The following is a 17,646-nucleotide window of genomic DNA, read 5'->3' on the forward strand; positions in this document are numbered from 1 at the left end:
GGTGCTATTGAAATATCTGGGATGTAGTGGGGTATCGATCGGATGGGTACTATTGAATTATCTGGCATAATTTATGGAATGTTGGATCTTCACTGGCATATTATTGTTCATTTTACAGGTCTGAAATCTCTAGGAATGACAATTGCTCTCTGTTATGAAGAAGTTGGCCTTCTTCTACTTTTCCTCTCTGTGGGAATTTCCATCTTCTCGACAGTGGAGTATGCTGTGGAGCACAGCGTCCCAGGCACGACGTTCTCTAGTGTTCCCTGTGCGTGGTGGTGGGCAACAACCTCCATGACCACTGTCGGCTATGGAGATATCCGACCTGAAACCACCAGTGGGAAGATAATTGCCTTTTTATGTATTTTGACAGGTATCCTGGTCTTGTCACTGCCCATAGCTATTATAAATGATAGGTTTTCTAATTGCTACATCACCCAGAAGATGAAAGAGGCAGCCCTGCGACACCATGATGCTCTGAAGAAGCTCACCAAAAATTCAGCATTCGATTCAGTTGCCAACGTTAACTTGCGAGATATTTATGCTCGCAGCATTATGGAAATGTTACGGATCAAGAACAGGGAAAGAGCCAGCACCCGAAGCAGTGCTGGAGATGACATATGGTGACCTGCCTGGTTGTGCTTTCTCTTGTTAATTAATCTAGTGGATAACTCCAAACTAGCAAAAGCTGCAGTGTTTCAAATCTGCATGTGGCTGCTCGTTACACTGATATTAAAATGAAATTTTACATACATAGTTTTATTTATTATTGATTTCAGTTCAGGTCTCAGCAAGAAGATATAATTCACAATACTGGTGTGTCTAATGATACTGAGTTGATAGAAACCAGCCAGCTCAATGCCTGTTCACATTCACAAGGTCCTGGATTCTGTTGACAGATACGGAAATAGTTTTGGCTTTTCACAAGACCACTCTTTGCAGGCTGACATACCTGCTAATGCATACCTGAGGAAATGGCAGTGCCCCTCAAATTTACAACATAGATATTTTGACCTTTAAAACTGTTCCGCCTTGAAGGCTAGGGTGGCTTAAGTGAAAATGGCATGGTTATTGAGATGTCTGCCCATTCGATTAAATAGATCGGTACTATTTATTGTGGCTATTATTTATTTTTTTTAATAAACATTGTCAGCAATGTACTTTGCCTTTGAATCAAATATTTTTAGAAACTAGTAATTACTGGAAGAGGATTTTGTATTAGATTTTATAAGACAGCACAGATAACTAAGGTGAATGCACTACATGCTATCTGTCTTTTTCTGTGGTCGCTGAATACTAATGTTAAACCTCAACCAAATACTGTAAATAAATTATCCAAGAGCTAATTTCAGCATGTAAAAGCTCTGTTCAGGTTGGAGCATGTATTAGAATTTGCAAAATTGAACAATGTTTAAACTATTGTTAGATTGGCTGTAAAGTATATGTAACCTCCAGAAGTGTTTTCCATGATCCGAATAAAATAATTAATTAGTGCTTACTACTGTCTGCTGAAAGCAATAGGGAAGAGTTTTCTCAGCAAAGGAGGATAAGCTACAGACCAAATAAAGTTGGATACATATTTCAAACTTGTATCTGTCATAAAGAATCTCATCATGCAGCATTTAAAGGGCATCAGAAAATTACATGCTAATGGTCTCTTCTGACGAAAGGGATTTACCTATATTCTTAAGTTAAAAAACTAATCTTATTCTATATTCAATGTGATGATTTCTCATTGACACTGAGAAAAATATAAAGTTTATAAAATTATAGTTATCACTGCTTCTGAAAGCCTGAAGCAAACCAGCGGTAAAATATCTGCCTTCCAGGACTACCTAGTAGATTAGATTATAATTATTTATAAATCATATGTTGTTCAGGGCTCCATTGGTCAGGGTTGACCATGGATGTTGCATCCTAGCTGTCTAGGTACACAAGTCTGGGCAGTACAATATGGAGAGCAAGCTGTTGCCCATGTATCAAGCTCCCCGCCTCCATGCACCTGATGAACTCAAAGGAACGGCAGAGACCAATACAGTTTGGTGCCAGCAGCATTGCAGGAGTGGCCAGTCAGTGTTGAACTCAGTGTAGGACTGCCTTTGGCACTCCAGCTCCTGATGTTTCACTCGGTGTCTACACCCAAAGCCTTCCCCGTGAGCGGGTATAGCCACAAGGCAGCAGAGGTTTGAGATTAGAGTTTTCCTTCTCCTAGATGAGCTACCAACCATGGCTGATGAGCCCTATCTGCCTGAAGCAACTGGTTTTATGTGGCCAGTAGCCCGCCTTTGCCCCTTCTGCTGTCAGTAGAAATGGTTCCTCTAGGCTTAGTAGCTAAGACACACATAAAGGCCAGGAGCTGGACTTTGTTGTCAGAGGCGATTTGAGATGCACGCCATGGGAACTTCTAATAGGTATGGGCACTTATCCCAATACCATCGCTGGTTATAGCAACCTTAAGGAACCTATGCACGTATGTACGTTGAAACATACAGTGAAATGTAGTGTATGCATTAATATACAACCAGGGGCATCCTGCAAGTGTCACTTCATAATCAAGTGCTAACGTAACATGGCCACGATAAATAATAAATAGAAGCAAGAGTATTCTATTCAATCCCTCATATCCTGTCCATCGATCAATAGGATTGTGACTGATTTTATTTTTAACCACAAAAGCACTCTCCTGTCTCCTGTATTAACCCCATTTCCCATGAATCTATTCATCTGTCTTAAATATGCTGAGTGAATGAGCCCCCATAGCTCCCCTGGATAGTGAGTTCCAAAGATCATCTGTGAAAAATTTTAGATAAGTTTTACCATTTCACCCAAAAATTGGAGGTCAACATGCGATAGAGAGCATACTGACATATGGAATATATGGACGGACAGAGATGAGGAGAAACTGTTTTTCCCAGAGAGTGGTGAATCTGTGGAATTCTCTGCCCAGGGAAGCAGTTGAGGCTTCCTCACTAAATATATTTAAGAAACAGTTAATTTTTACATAGTAAGAGAATTAAGGGTTATGGGGAAAAAGCAGGTAGTTGGAGCTGAGTTTACGGACAGATCAGCCATGATCTTATTGAATGGCGGGGCAGGCTCGATGTGCTGGATGGCCTACTCCTGCTCCTATTTCTTATGTTCTAATGTTTGTTCTTATGGAGTGACAGTGTGGTACTCTAACTGCAGCAAGACAGATCACAAAGCACTCCAACGAGTGATTAGACAGCTCAGCACTTCATTGGGACTCATCTACCAGACTGGAAACAACCTAGAACTCTCGATGCCTATGGCATGTTTGTAGCATCATTAAATACCCATCCCATCCTGAACACTGTCTATTCAACCTCCTGCCATCTGGTTGGAGATGCAGAAACATCTTAGCCGAAACAATTAGATTGAAATACAGCCTCTTCCTGAGGGCTGGTGTACAGATGAATAATGTTACACCACGGCTTGTGAATGGCCTTTGAGTGGTATGGACTGTCCAAATCACTTGTTGCATGTAAATATGGGCATTATTTTTCTTAATTAAACTATACCGCATGCTTTGTAAATATCTCTTTTGCATGGACTGGAGTAGCACTACAATCTCGTTATCTTGAGCAGTGACAACAAAGTTCTATTCTGTCTGGGTGAAGAAATCATTTTTCACCTCTGTAAGGAATGTGAACCCCTCCCTCCACCCCAGGTGCTAGATACCCCAGCCAATGGAAACCAACTCCACATCTCCCCTGTCAAGGTCCCTAAGGTTTAACTGCAATCAAGTACAGACATCTATGGAAATGGCTGGGATTAGGAGTAGATGCAGAGGTCCTAAAGTGTGTACAGCCAATAAAGTACTTCTTGAAGCACAATCCCCTTTGTAATCTAGAAAACACAGGATCCAGATTGAACTCCCACAAATGTCATTAAGGTGAGAAAATACTCTACTTGCTAATTGAAGGATAATTATTAGCCGGCACACCACAAGTATATCCCTTGATCTTCTTCAGAGTAATGCTTCAAGACCACTTTCATTCACATGAAAATGGATCAGATGATCAATTGAAGACTACTGTAATTATTATTGCTTCAAAGCACTTCTTTACAGGTAAACTGCTTGATTCAACCTGCTATCACAGCAACCTCAAAGGTTTATTCCTAAAGTTAAGTAGGTTGTTTGATATCTTGGTCTCTTCAATGATGCTTTTGCATCAAGTCTGTTATCACTCAGCCCAGAAGTCAGGATGTCACGTTGCAGTTCTACAGGAAGTTGCTGAGTCACCTTGTGTTCAGCTGGGAATAGACTGCTGTAGGAACGATATCATTATGTTGGAAAGAGTACATAGGAGATTTACAAGGATGTTTCCTGGACTCAAAAGGACTGGGCTATGGAAAGAAGCTGAACAGGTTGAAACTTTATTCATTTGAGTGTAACAAAATGACTGATGTTATAGAGATTATAAAATCACAGGTAGATAGGGTCATAAAGAAAGCTTCTGGCACATTGGCCTTCATAAATCAAAGAACTGAATACAGGAGATGGGATGTCATGTTGAAGTTGTATAAGACTTTGGTGAGGCCTAATTTGGGGAATAGTGTGAAGTTTTCATTACCCGCCTACTGAAAGGATGTAAATAAGGTTGAAAGAGTGCAGAGAAAATTTAAAAGGATGTTACCAAGTCTGGAGGGCCTGAGTTATAAGGAAAGATTAAATAGGTTAGGACTTTATTCCTTAGAACATTGAAGATTGAGAGGAGATTTAATAGAGGTATATAAAATTATGAGGGGTATAGATAGGGTAAATGCAAGCAGGCTTTTTCCACTGAGGTTGGGTGGAACTACAACCAGAGATCATGACTTAAGGGTGAAATGCAAAAAGTTTAAGGGGAACATGAGGGGAAATGTCTTCACTTAAAAGGTTGTGAGAGCTCAATGTCAACATTTAAGTCAACTTTGGATAGGTACATGGATGATAGGGACGTGGGAGGGCTATGGTCCTCATGCAGGTTGCTGGGAGTAGTCAGATTAAATGGTTTTGGCATGGACTAGATGGGCCGAAGGGCTGGTTTTTGTGCTGTACTTTTCTATGACTGTGACTCTATGGGAGGCATAGATAGGTGAAAACAGTCTTTCTTCAGGACTGGGAGTCAAGACTTAATGTGCTTAGGTCTGTCATGCAAAGGGGAGAGATTTAATAGGAACCTGAGGGGCAACATCTTCCATAGATGGAACGAGCTGCCAGAGGAAGTAGCTGAGGCAGGTGCATGAACAACATTGGACAGGTAAATGGATAGGAAAGGTTTGGAAGGATACAGACCAAACTCAGGTAAATGTGACTTGCATCGATAGGAATCTTGGTCGGCATTGACTAGTTGAGTTGAGGGGTCTGTTTCCTGTATAACTGTATGACTCTATTCCATCCTCAAGAATGGTCTCAGCCCGGAACATTAACTGTTTATTCATTTCCATTGACACTGCATAAACTGCTGGGTTTGGTATGTAATACACTAAAAGGTCTATAGAACTTATTAATTACTTGATGGGAGATAGAATAAAACTAAATTATGCTGCAGCAGGGAGAAGCTGAAATATGGTCATGGGGCCATGGAGAGATTTGCATCATCAGTAAGAGTAATCTTGAAGAACAATGGTGAGTGATCATGACTGATTTCTGCATAGCTCAATGCTTTTGCTGTTAAAATTTTACAAAATCATCCTATGAAGGTTAGTCATTGTTTTTACATTCTCTTTACCAGTTTAAATTTGGGAGGTTGCATAAAAGTGGCCAATCTAGTATTGTCCATATTACATTCTCACTTGGATCAGAAACATCCACTTTGTGCCGTACATGAAATGAAGGGATAATTTAGTCCAGGAGCGAGATCTGCTCAGCAGAGCAAGTGACAAATATGGCTGAATTAGTTACCCAGGTAACTGACCTCCCAGACCTCATTCAAATGGTGGCTTAATTTGAAAGTAACGAAATAATCTGTTTGCACTGCACAATTCCTTCCCAAAATGAAAATTGGAATTGATCTTTGAGAGGTCAACCTAGAAACCAGGTCAATTAATGTCCAATTATTATGTGCAAATCACACATAAAGTCAATCATTTCCACAGCAAGAGACTGAGACCTTACTGTATATTTACTATTCCCATCAATGTGCCTCATGCTTTCCTAGTGTCAAGACTATATATGCAATTCTATGTCATGACTATATATGCAATTCTATTTTCAACATGAATTTGAGCTCCAAAGTGCAACCTATGATTTTCAGTGAGCATTCACACCAAAATAGCTGAAGAAATTTGTCCTGTCCCCTAAAACCCTCACTAATTTTTATAGGTGCACCGTAGAAAGTATTCTTCTAGGGTGCATCACAACCTGGTATGGAAGTTGTCCTGTCCAAGGCCGGAAGAAGCTGCAGAAGATCGTGAACATAGCCCAGCACATCACACAAACCAATCTTCCATCCTTGGACTCACTTTACACCACACGCTGTCAGAGCAATGTTGCCAGGATAATCAAGGACACGACCCACCTAGCCAACACACTTTTTGTCCCTCTTCCCTCTGGGAGAAGGTTCAGGAGCTTGAAGATTCATATGGCCAGATTCGGGAACAGCTTCTTTCCAACTGTGCTAAGACTGCTGAACGGATCCTGACCTGGATCTGGGCCATATCTTCCAAATATCCGGACCTGACTTGTACTACCTTACTTTCCCTTTTCTATTTTCTAATTATGATTTATAATTAAAATTTTTATTATATTTACTTCAATTTGTACTTCAGGGAGCGCAAAGCACAGAATCAAATATCGCTGTGATGATTGTACGCTCTAGTATCAATTGTTTGGTGACAATAAAGTAAAGTAAAAGAGTATATTAGTCTGATCCATTAAATTAATCCTTGATCCATTAGCCTCTGACTATCCACACGATCAATTCCTCTCATCATCTTATACACCTCTATCAGGTCACCTCTCATCCTCCAAGGAGAAAAAGCCGAGTTCACTCAACCTATTCTAATAAGGCATGCTCCCCAATCCAGGCAACATCCTTGTAAATCTCCTCTGAACCCTTTCTATGGCTTCCATATCCTTCCTGTAGTGAAGTGACCAGAACTGAGCACAGTACTTCAAGTGGGGTCTGACCAGGGTCCTATATACGTAGCTGTAACATTACCTCTTAGCTCTTAAACTCAATCCCACAAATGATGAAGGCCAATGCACTGTATGCTTTCTTAACCACAGGATCAACCTGTGCAGCAGCTTTGAGTCTCCTATGAACTTGGACCCCAAGATCCCTCTGATCCTCCAAATGATAGCTTTGTTGCAAAGTTTGCAGACAATATGAAGATAGGTAGAGGGGCACATAGTTTTGAGGAAGTAAAGAGGCTACAGAAGGACTTAGACAGATTAAGAGAATAGGCAAAGAAATGGCAGATGGAATCTGTGTCAGGAAGTGTATGGTCATGCACTTTAGTAGAAGAAATGAAAGTGTTGACTATTTTCTAAATGGAAAGAAAATACAAAATACTGAGGTGCAAAGGGACTTGCGAGTCCTTGTGCAGGATTCCCTAAAAGTAAATTTGCATGTTGAGTCTGTGGGGAGGAAGGCAAATGCAATGTGAGCTTTCTTTTTAAAAGGACTAGCATTTAAAGCAAGGATGTAATGTTGAAACTTTATAAAGCACTGGTGAGGCCTCATTTGTATACTGTGAGCAGGTTTGGACCTCTTATCTTAGAAATGATGTGTTAAAACTGGAGAGGGTTTGAAAGAGTTTCTTGAAAATGATTCTAGGATTGAACAGCTTGTCATAATGAGGAGAGCTTGATGGCTCTGAACCTGTATTCATTGGAATTCAGAAGAATGACAGGTGACCTCATTGAAACCTATCGAATGGTGAATGGCCTTGATAGAGTGGATGTGGAATGGATGTTTCCTCTGGTAGGAGAGTCTAAGGCCAGAGCACACAGCCTCAGAATAGAGGGCATCCTTTCAGAATGGAGATGAGCAGGAATTTCTTTAGGCAGAGAGTTGTGAATTTGTGAATTCTCTGCCACAGGCAGTTGGATGTAGTGTACCTCGATTTTCAGAAGGCATTTGATAAGGTCCCACATAGAAGATTGGTGGGTAAAATCAGAGTTCATGGCATTGGGGGGAAGACATTGACATGGATAGAAAACTGTTTGGCAGATAGAAAGCAAAGGGTAGCGGTGAATGGGTGTTTCTCGGAATGGCAGGTGGTGACTAGTTGGGTGCCACAGGGCTCGGTATTGGGACCACAGCTGTTTATGATTTACATCAACGATTTAGATGAAGGCATTGAGAATAACAACAGCAAGTTTGCTGATGATACTAAGCTGGGTGGCAGTGTGACATGTGATGAGGATGTTAGGAGAATTCAGGGTGACTTGGATAGGCTGAGTGAGTGGGCAGATACTTGGCAGATGACGTTTAATGTGAATAAGTGGGAGGTTATCCACTTTGGGAGTAAGAACAGGAAGGCAGATTATTATCTGAATGGTGTAGAGTTAGGTAAGGGAGCAATAAAAAGAGATCTAGGAGTCCTTGTTCATCAGTCACTGAAGGTGAATGAGCAAGTGCAGCAGGCAGTGAAGAAGGCTAATGGAATGTTAGCCTTTATTACAAAGGGAATTGAGTACAAGAGCAAGGAAATCCTTTTGCATTTGTACAGGGCCCTGGTGAGACCACACCTGAAGTATTGTGTACAGTTTTGGTCTCCAGGGTTAAGGAAGGACATCCTGACTGTAGAGAAAGTGCAGCGTAGATTCACAAGGTTAATTCCTGGGATGTCCGGACTGTCTTACGCAGAGAGGTTAGAGAGACTGGGCTTGTACACGCTGGAATTAAGGAGATTGAGAGGGGATCTGATTGCAACATATAAGATTATTAAGGAATTGGACAAGATAGAGGCAGGACATATGTTCCAGATGCTGGGAGAGTCCAGTACCAGAGGGCATGGTTTAAGAATAAGGGGTAGGTAATTTAGGACAGAGTTAAGGAAAAACTTCTTCTCCCAGAGAGTTGTGGGGGTGTGGAATGCACTGCCTCAGAAGGCAGTGGAGGCCAATTCTCTGGATGCTTTCAAGAAGGAGTTAGATAGGTATCTTATGGATAGGGGAATCAAGGGATATGGGGACAAGGCAGGAACCGGGTATTGATAGTAGATGATCAGCCATGATCTCAGAATGGCGGTGCAGGCTCGAAGGGCCAAATGGTCTACTTCTGCACCTATTGTCTATTGAAGAGAACAAGTCTTTATGCTTACTTAAAGCAGATGTTGATAGGTTCTTGATTGGTAAGGATATGAAGGGATACGGGGAGAAGGCAGAAGATTGGGGCTGAGATGGAAATTGCCTAGTTCTGCTCCTATGGTCTTATGGTCTGTGAAGGCAAGCACCGCAAATATATTCAATATCTTTTCTACATGTGTTTGCCATTTCCAGTGAGCTATGGATTTGCATCCCAAGTTCCAACCAGAACTTGACTCCGAAAGTGCATTACTTAACCCTTATTTTTAATTTTATTTGTCACTGCTTCGTCCAGCTGATTTATGCCCTGCCTATCCGTAGGCTATCTTCATTGGACTCACTTTCAAGGACACTAAAATTCACATTCATTATGAAATTATGTAAATATAGCAGATACTAATTCAAGTGAGAACCTGCCTTGAGCTCTTAACGTAAATTGCAAGCAATTTAAAGTTAAAGTACAGTTTTGCAAACACCATTGTCTACAAAGCACAGGCTGCTGACACACTACAGGGCTGTTATGGACGGAAAGTTATCCGACCAAGCAGGAACGTGGTATCAGAGAAAATGTATCCGCGACAAGAATGAGACTAGACCACGGATCACAGGATTACACTTGTTTATTGGTAGCACAAATGACACTTCATTGCGGAAAGCGGCTTAGCTTAACTATCCACGGCTGTGCAACTGCCCTTTTCCCGATACAAGCAATACTTATCAACGTGTGGTTAATCCCACTCCCACACGACTCATACGGGGCCAGGAACAGGCGTGATGGAAGCACCCACGCCAGCGAACGCGGTCTTCACCTGGGATGTTTCGTCCCCACCTGGGGTTCCTTCTGGTCTTGCTAGTTGTTGTCCTTCTCCACGGACTGCATATCGTCCTCTCCCTGTCTTCTTCTTCTGCACCTCACAGCCCCTGGCCCCTTATATATATCCCCCCACACTCTGCAAATCATGCTGACTTCTTAGAACAATGACATCCTGTACAATGCCTCTACATGCCTAAATGGTACAGTTACCACAGCGACAATATAGGACGCGTTGCAGTTGACGAGCTGGGACCGATTGCATTGTCACATTTCCTGGCCCGACGCCATCCGTTCTGCTACATTAACAACCCACTACCCCACTTAACCTCTCAAGTCCCACATTCTTTTCCTACAATACACGGGCTGACTGCTCGGAGGTATGGTTTGCAAAGTGAAGTGAGCATGAATCTTTCTCATGTATCAGCTTAATGGAAAACAGTGGAGTTGTGCTAATTGGCCTGCATCAATCCAGGCAATATGGGCTAAGTATTTTGCGTCATTGTAACTGAATTCAAGCTGGAAGACCAGACTGATGCCACTTAGCATGGTTACAGGTATAACTGATTAATCAGAAGTTTGGATAGTGTGTAAGGAGACCGTCCTGACATCTTAATTTTGGAAGTTTGGGATCTCGAATCCCCAGAAGCTGCTGAACCATTTGTGTGAATCCCAGCAAAATGCTTGAACGTTCACTGGTGTAGGTATGCAATTCAATGAAAGTTCTGTCAACCAAAATTAGTGAAGCAAATTATGTCATTGTAACTACTGAATTTGCTTTGAATCAGCAACTGTTACCTTTGATCATAAGGGTATAAAAATATGATATTCTTTGTGTTTAGGAAACTATGTTTTTTCAGTCAGTTATGGCCCTTATGAACTTGTGTAGCCCTATCAGGCCATCCTTCAATCTCTGTATCCCAGGGAATAAGGTCCTTTCTATTCATTCATGTGAAAGGCTAAAGGAGAAGGAATCTGATAGGAGTGGAAATTGAACAATGGGAGAAAGGGAAGGAGAAGGGACATCAGTGGGAAGTGATAAACAGATGAGGAATTGAGAAGTAGTGAAAGGAGAACCAGAGTGGGGAATGGAAAAAAGAGAGAAGAGGGAGGTGGGAGAAAGTGATGTTCATGCTATTGGTTTGGAAGCTACCCAGAAGGAGTATAAGATATTCCTTTTCCAGCCTTTGTGTGGCCATAGAGGAAGTCACGGACTGACATGTAGGGACGGGAGTGGAAAGTTGAATTGAAATGGTGGCCACTGGGAAATCCTAACATTTGTGGTGATGGAGCAAAGGTGGTCGATGAAACATTCCACCAATCCATGTCAGGTCTCATTGATGTAGAGGAGGCTGCACCAAGAGCACTGGATACAATAGATGGCCCCGACAGACTCACCTGCAAGGATTGTTTGGGGCCATGAATAGTGGGGAGGGAGGAAGTGTAGGGACGCGTAGAGATCTTTGTCAAATTTTAAGTTGCTCAAATTTGCTGATGACACAAAAATAAGTTACTGCAATGACAAATTAGGACTCTGCACCAGGAAACAGCTGAGATGAATGATTGAGCAAAATCACGGCAATTGGAGTTTAATGCAGCAAAGTGTGAGGTCATTCACTTCTGCAACACAAGAGCATTTCTAAATGGAGAGGGACTGCAAATGTGTGAAGGAAAGAAGGTTTAAAACACAAACCATCAGCAGGTAAGTAATTAAGAAAGCAAAATGGCATACTTGCCTTTATTTTTAAATGTTAGAGTTGTTTGTTTTTAATTCAGTTGTAACTTAGATGTCACTCCAAATAACTCAGACATTATTTTAAATAGCAAACACGAGGAAATCTGCAGATGCTGGAAATTCAAATAACACACACACACACAAAATGCTGGTGGAACACAGCAGGCCAGGCAGCATCTATAAGGAGAAGCACTGTTGACGTTTCGAGCCGAGATCCTTTGTCAGGGCTAACCGAAAGGAAAGATAGTAAGAGATTTGAAAGTAGTGGGGGCAGGGGGCAATGCGAAATGATAGGAGAAGACCGGAAGGGGTGGGATGAAGCTAAGAGCTGGAAAGGTGATTGGTAAAAGTGATACAGAGCTGGAGAAGGGAAAGGATCATGGGATGGGAGGCCTCGGGAGAAGGAAAGGAGGGGAGGGGAGCACCAGAGGGAGATGGAGAACAGGCAAACAACTAAATATGTCAGGGATGGGGTAAGAAGGGGAGGAGGGGCTTTAACGGAAGTTAGAGAAGTCAATGTTCATGCCATCAGGTTGGAGGCTACCCAGCTGGTATATAAGGTGTTGTTCCTCCACCCTGAGTTTGGATTCATTTTGACAGTAGAGGAGGCCATGGAATGGGACATGGAATTAAAATGTGTGGCCACTGGGAGATCCTGCTTTCTCTGGCGGACCAAGCGTAGGTGTTCAGTGAAACGGTCTCCCTGTCTGCGTCGGGTCTCACCAATATATAAAAGGCCACACTGGGAGCACCGGACATAGTATACCACACCAGCCGACTCACAGGTGAAGTGTCGCCTCACCTGGAAGGACTGTCTGGGGCCCTGAATGGTGGTGAGGGAGGAAGTGTAAGGGCAGGTGTAGCACTTGTTCCGTTTACAAGGATAAGTGCCAGGAGGGAGATCGGTGGGAAGGGATGGGGGGATGAGTGGACAAGGGAGTCGCGTAGGGAGCGATCCCTGTGGAAAGCAGAAGGGGGGGTGGGAGGGAAAGATGTGCTTGGTAGTGGGATCCCGTTGGAGGTGGCAGAAGTTGCGGAGAATTATACATTGGACTTGGAGGCTGGTGGGGTGGTAGGTGAGGACAAGGGGAACCCTATCCTGAGTGGAGTGGCGGGTGGATGGGGTGAGGGCAGATGTGCGGGGAATGGGAGAGATGCGTTTGAGAGCAGAGTTGATGGTGGAAGAAGGGAAGCCCCTTTGTTTAAAAAAGGAAGACATCTCCTTCGTCCTGGAATGAAAAGCCTCATCCTGAGAGCAGATGCGGCGGAGACGGAGGAATTGTGAGAAGGGGATAGCATTTTTGCAAGAGACAGGGTGGGAAGAGGAATAGTCCAGGTAGCTGTGAGAGTCTGTAAGCTTATAGTAGATATCAGTAGATAAGCCATCTCCAGAGATGGAGACAGAAAGATCAAGAAAGGGCCATGACCTCCTCTACTGTCAAAATGAATCCAAACTCAGGTTGGAGGAACAACACCTTATATACCGGCTGGGTAGCCTCCAACCTGATGGCATGAACATTGACTTCTCTAACTTCCGTTAATGCCCCTCCTCCCCTTCTTACCCCATCCCTGACATATTTAGTTGTTTGCCTGTTCTCCATCTCCCTCTGGTGCTTCCCCCCCCCCCTTTCTTTCTCCTGAGGCCTCCCATCCCATGATCCTTTCCCTTCTCCAGCTCTGTATCACTTTCGCCAATCACCTTTCCAGCTCTTAGCTTCATCCCACCCCCTTCGGTCTTCTCCTATCATTTCGCATTTCCCCCTCCCCCCACTACTTTCAAATCTCTTACTATCTTTCCTTTCAGTTAGTCCTGACGAAGGGTCTCGGCCTGAAACGTCGACAGTGCTTCTCCTTATAGATGCTGCCTGGCCTGCTGTGTTCCACCAGCATTTTGTGTGTGTTGTCGTTATTTTAAATGTAGTCATTGTGCTTTTAGTAATTGAGTTGTCACTACGCTGATTTGCACTGAATGGAGCAGCACTGCAATCTCATCCTCAGCAATGACAATAAAGCTCTGACTAGCTAACTAACTAAGTAATGCGTTGGAATTTCAAAACAGAGAAGTATTGTCACAATTGTAGACAGTACAGATGAAACACCTGGAGGACTGTGCACAATTCTGATCTTCCTATTTACAAATGGATATAGTAGCTTTGGAGGCAGCTCAGAAGAGGTTCATTAGGTTAATTTGTAGGATGAGTGTGTTGACCTTTCACAATCTGTTAAAGAAGTTAGAATGTGTTCTTTAGGATTTGGAAGAATGAGGAAAAAGCTTGTTGAAACTTATAAAACTTAAGGGGTGGTAGAAGGTAGATATTGCCATATAGTTCTGGCGGTGGGAAAATCTCATTTAAAGAGATATGGTAGCATGATTAGTTCAAAGATCAAGCTAAATTTCCTATCCAAATATCAACATGTCACCAAATACGACTCTCAAATTCATTTTCATGCAGGCATTCACAGTAGAACAAAGGAATACAGTAGAATCAATGAAAAACTACGCACAAGGACTGATGAGCAACCATTATGCAAAAGACAGCATACAAATACAAAAAAAGAACAAATAATTAATAAATATATATATATATATATATATATATATATATAAATAAATAAGCAAGCAAGCAAGCAAACAAATAATACTGAGAACATGACTTGTAGAAGCCTTGAAAGTGAGTCCAAAGATTGTGTTCAGTGATCGGTCAGTGTTGTGGTGAATGGAAGTGTCCACGCTGGTGCAACTGCCTGATGGTGGAAGGGTAATAATAGTTCCTCAACCTGGTAGTATGAGTCCTAAGGCTCCTGTACTCTTTTCTGATTAGCAGAAGCAAGAAAGGAGCATGGTGGGTGGTGGGGGTCCTTAATGACAGACGCTGCTTCCTTGTGACAGTGCCCGTTTAAAACTGAGGTGCATAAGAATTTCTTGTCGAGGAGAGTGCCGAAACTCTCTATTCTATTTTAGAGAGTTGTGGAGCTAGAAAACTGGATGTACTGAAAGGGAAGTTAGATCATTTTGACAGGCTGAGAAACTGAAGGATAGTAGAACTAGCACTGAAGAAAAGTTGAGAGCTGCAGAAGATATGCTATGATCATATTGGATGGCAGGGCTGGATTATTGATCAATTCCTGCTTCTGCTTTCTTGTGTGGTCATGTTTCATACCATTTTCAGTGCAAGAATAGTCTCACTTGACAATAAATTTGATTTGGAGTGAAAATGTAATCACCAGGCAAAATTTACATACATGCATGTTTCAGTTCGAGGCTATTAAATTTTGAATTAAAATACTATGCAGTTCATTGAAGCTCCTGAATTGTCACTGACCTTATAACACAAAAAAGTCTAATTACCCATTTTACTAAACCAATCCTATGAGGCCAACCTTCTGAAAGGAACGCAGAATACAATCAGCTGATAAAGAGGTAATGTTATTTTCAGTTAGATAGCATGTCTGTCTGGGTCCATTAATATTACTGGCTGAGGCTTGTGTTACAGATAAATTTCCTTGAGCACAATAGTTGATTGACAGTCAGGTGTACTACAGTATTTTATTTAAATAGGAAGGCTAGTGACATCAAAATTAATTAATTAATGGCTCCGTCTGTCTAAGTAGACAATGGATGTGCCCGGTTTGATGCCCGATTGGCATCAAAATACATCCTTTTGAAATAGGCAATCTAATTTTAGTAGTGAAAGAACTATAAAATATTCATTTACATTTGAAGTATTCGCAAAGGAATATGATTCTTTTACACTGCTCAACAATGTTTTACAAAGCTCCTGTAACATTACACTTGGAAATTGTTAATTCTTGATTTAGGCAAGAATACCACTAGGTTCGGGATCAGTGATTACCCTTCAGCTATCAAGCTTATGAAACAGGGTGGATAGCTTCACTCACCTCAACACTGAACTGATGCCACAACCAATGGACTTACTTTCAAAGACTCTGCAATCCATGATCTCAGCATTATTTATTTATTTATTTATTTATTTATTCGTTCACTCTTTTTTGTATATCTTTTGTTTATTTATTTATATTATCCTAGTTTGTCGTCTTTTGCACATTGGTTGATTGTTAGTCTTTAGAGTCATAGTCATAGAAAAGTATAGCACAGAAACAGGCCCTTTGGTCCATCTAGTCCATGCCAAACCATTCAAGCTACCTACTCCTATCAACCTGCACCAGGACCATGGCCCTCCATACCCCTACCATCCACGTACCTATCCAAACTTCTCTTAAATAGTGAACTTGAGTTCGCAAGCACCACTTGTTCCACACTCTCAGAACCCTCTGAGTGAAGAAGTTCCCTTAAAAATTTTCACATTTCACCCTTAACCCATGACCTCTGGTTGCAGTCTCACCCAAACACAGTGGAAAACACCTGCTTGCATTTACCCTATTGATACTCCTCATAATTTTGTATACCACTATCAAATCTGCTCTCAATCTTCTATGTTCTAAGAAATAAAACCCTAACCTATTCAATCTTTCCTTATAACACAAATCCTCCAGACCTGGCAGTATCCTTGTAAATTCTCTCTGTACTCTTTCAACCTTCTTTATAACCTCTGTCTGCATGTAGATTTTCATTGATTCTGCTGTATTTCTCTGTTCTATTGTGAATGCACACTTAAGTACATAATCAGAATGAAGCAGAAACAAAACACCTTGAAAGAGTAATCAGACAAAAAACTGAACTGAAAACAAAAAATGCTGGAAGTACACAGGCAGTTCCAGTGGAAAGAGGAATGTTAAGTGAGCTAGTAATGCTTGATCCACTTTCTCAATGTTTAGAGTCTTTGCTTAAATGGACGGATTCCTCAATTTATCCACTATGCACTAGTGTGTACCAACACCAGTATCCTGATGGGATAGTAAGTATGGCAAAGGTTATGGGGAGAAGGCAGGGTTATGGGGTTGACATGGGTAATAAATCTGCCATGGTGGAATGGCAGAGCAGATTTGCCTAATTGTCCTCCAATGTCTTATAGTCTTCCAGTCCTATCAAATGATTCTCTGTGTCGTATATGGAGACATACATGTACTTCGATATTAAATTTACTTTTAAGTATGAACTTTGAACTTTGAAAATTATTAGTACAGACCAGCAAGATTCAATTCAAGATTCATTGGCCTACTTTCTGATAATTGTCTGGCAGCAGTGGAGAATGTTACGCATGCTAATCCTTAATTTAGAATTGCTACTAATAAATCATCCCTTACAAATCAAAGCCTACATCTGTGTTCCTTGTGATGAATTAATTTTTGACGTTGGGCTTCCTGCTGGGAGCAGGTTAGGCCAATTTTGAAGCACTCTGTGGATGTTGTGATCATTAGGTAAACCAATTGATCCAAAAATGTATTCATTAATTTGCATTCTTGGCAAGGCTCCCCACTAGAAATAAGATAGAAATGACTCCTGTGCACTAACTGGCTTATGATACACTCTTCTTATTAGCTCATAATCTTTCCGTTTTTATATAGTTTTGTGATTCTTAAAATGTTTCCATAAGCTTCAGTAATGGAAAATATCTCCAATGAAGTTGTCAGTTCAGATAGTCATAAAATGGAATTGGGGAGTGATGGACTTTTAAGTGGATTAATAACACTAGGACATACACAATAAATCAGAGGGCCCTTTGGCATATTGAGAAACAGAGAATCTTTAAACTCTAAGCAAGCCAGGCAAAATCTGTGGAAAGAGAAACAGAGCTCATTCCTCTACCTGAAGCAATAACTCAATCTTCTTCCTCCACAGATGCTGTCTGATGTACTGAGTGTTTCCAGATTTTCTGTATTCATTCCAGAATTTCTAGCATTCATATGTATTTGTGAAAT

At 41.6% G+C, this 17,646-nt stretch overlaps 1 protein-coding gene across 1 annotated transcript in view; it reads left to right on the top strand.

Annotated features, from left to right (window-relative positions):
• kcnv1 (potassium voltage-gated channel modifier subfamily V member 1) overlaps window positions 1-1,552 on the top strand; it is a 43,135-nt gene extending 41,583 nt beyond the window's left edge. Inside the window, exon 4 of the mRNA XM_073038981.1 lies at window positions 119-1,552. Within this exon, the coding sequence (XP_072895082.1) occupies window positions 119-627 (509 nt within the window). The 3' untranslated portion in view covers window positions 628-1,552. The remainder of the gene's footprint in view (window positions 1-118) is intronic.
• Window positions 1,553-17,646: the final 16,094 nt, after the last annotated feature.

The sequence above is a fragment of the Hemitrygon akajei genome, chromosome 1 (genome assembly GCF_048418815.1).
Source record: "Hemitrygon akajei chromosome 1, sHemAka1.3, whole genome shotgun sequence".
In the NCBI taxonomy this organism is placed as follows: domain Eukaryota; kingdom Metazoa; phylum Chordata; class Chondrichthyes; order Myliobatiformes; family Dasyatidae; genus Hemitrygon; species Hemitrygon akajei.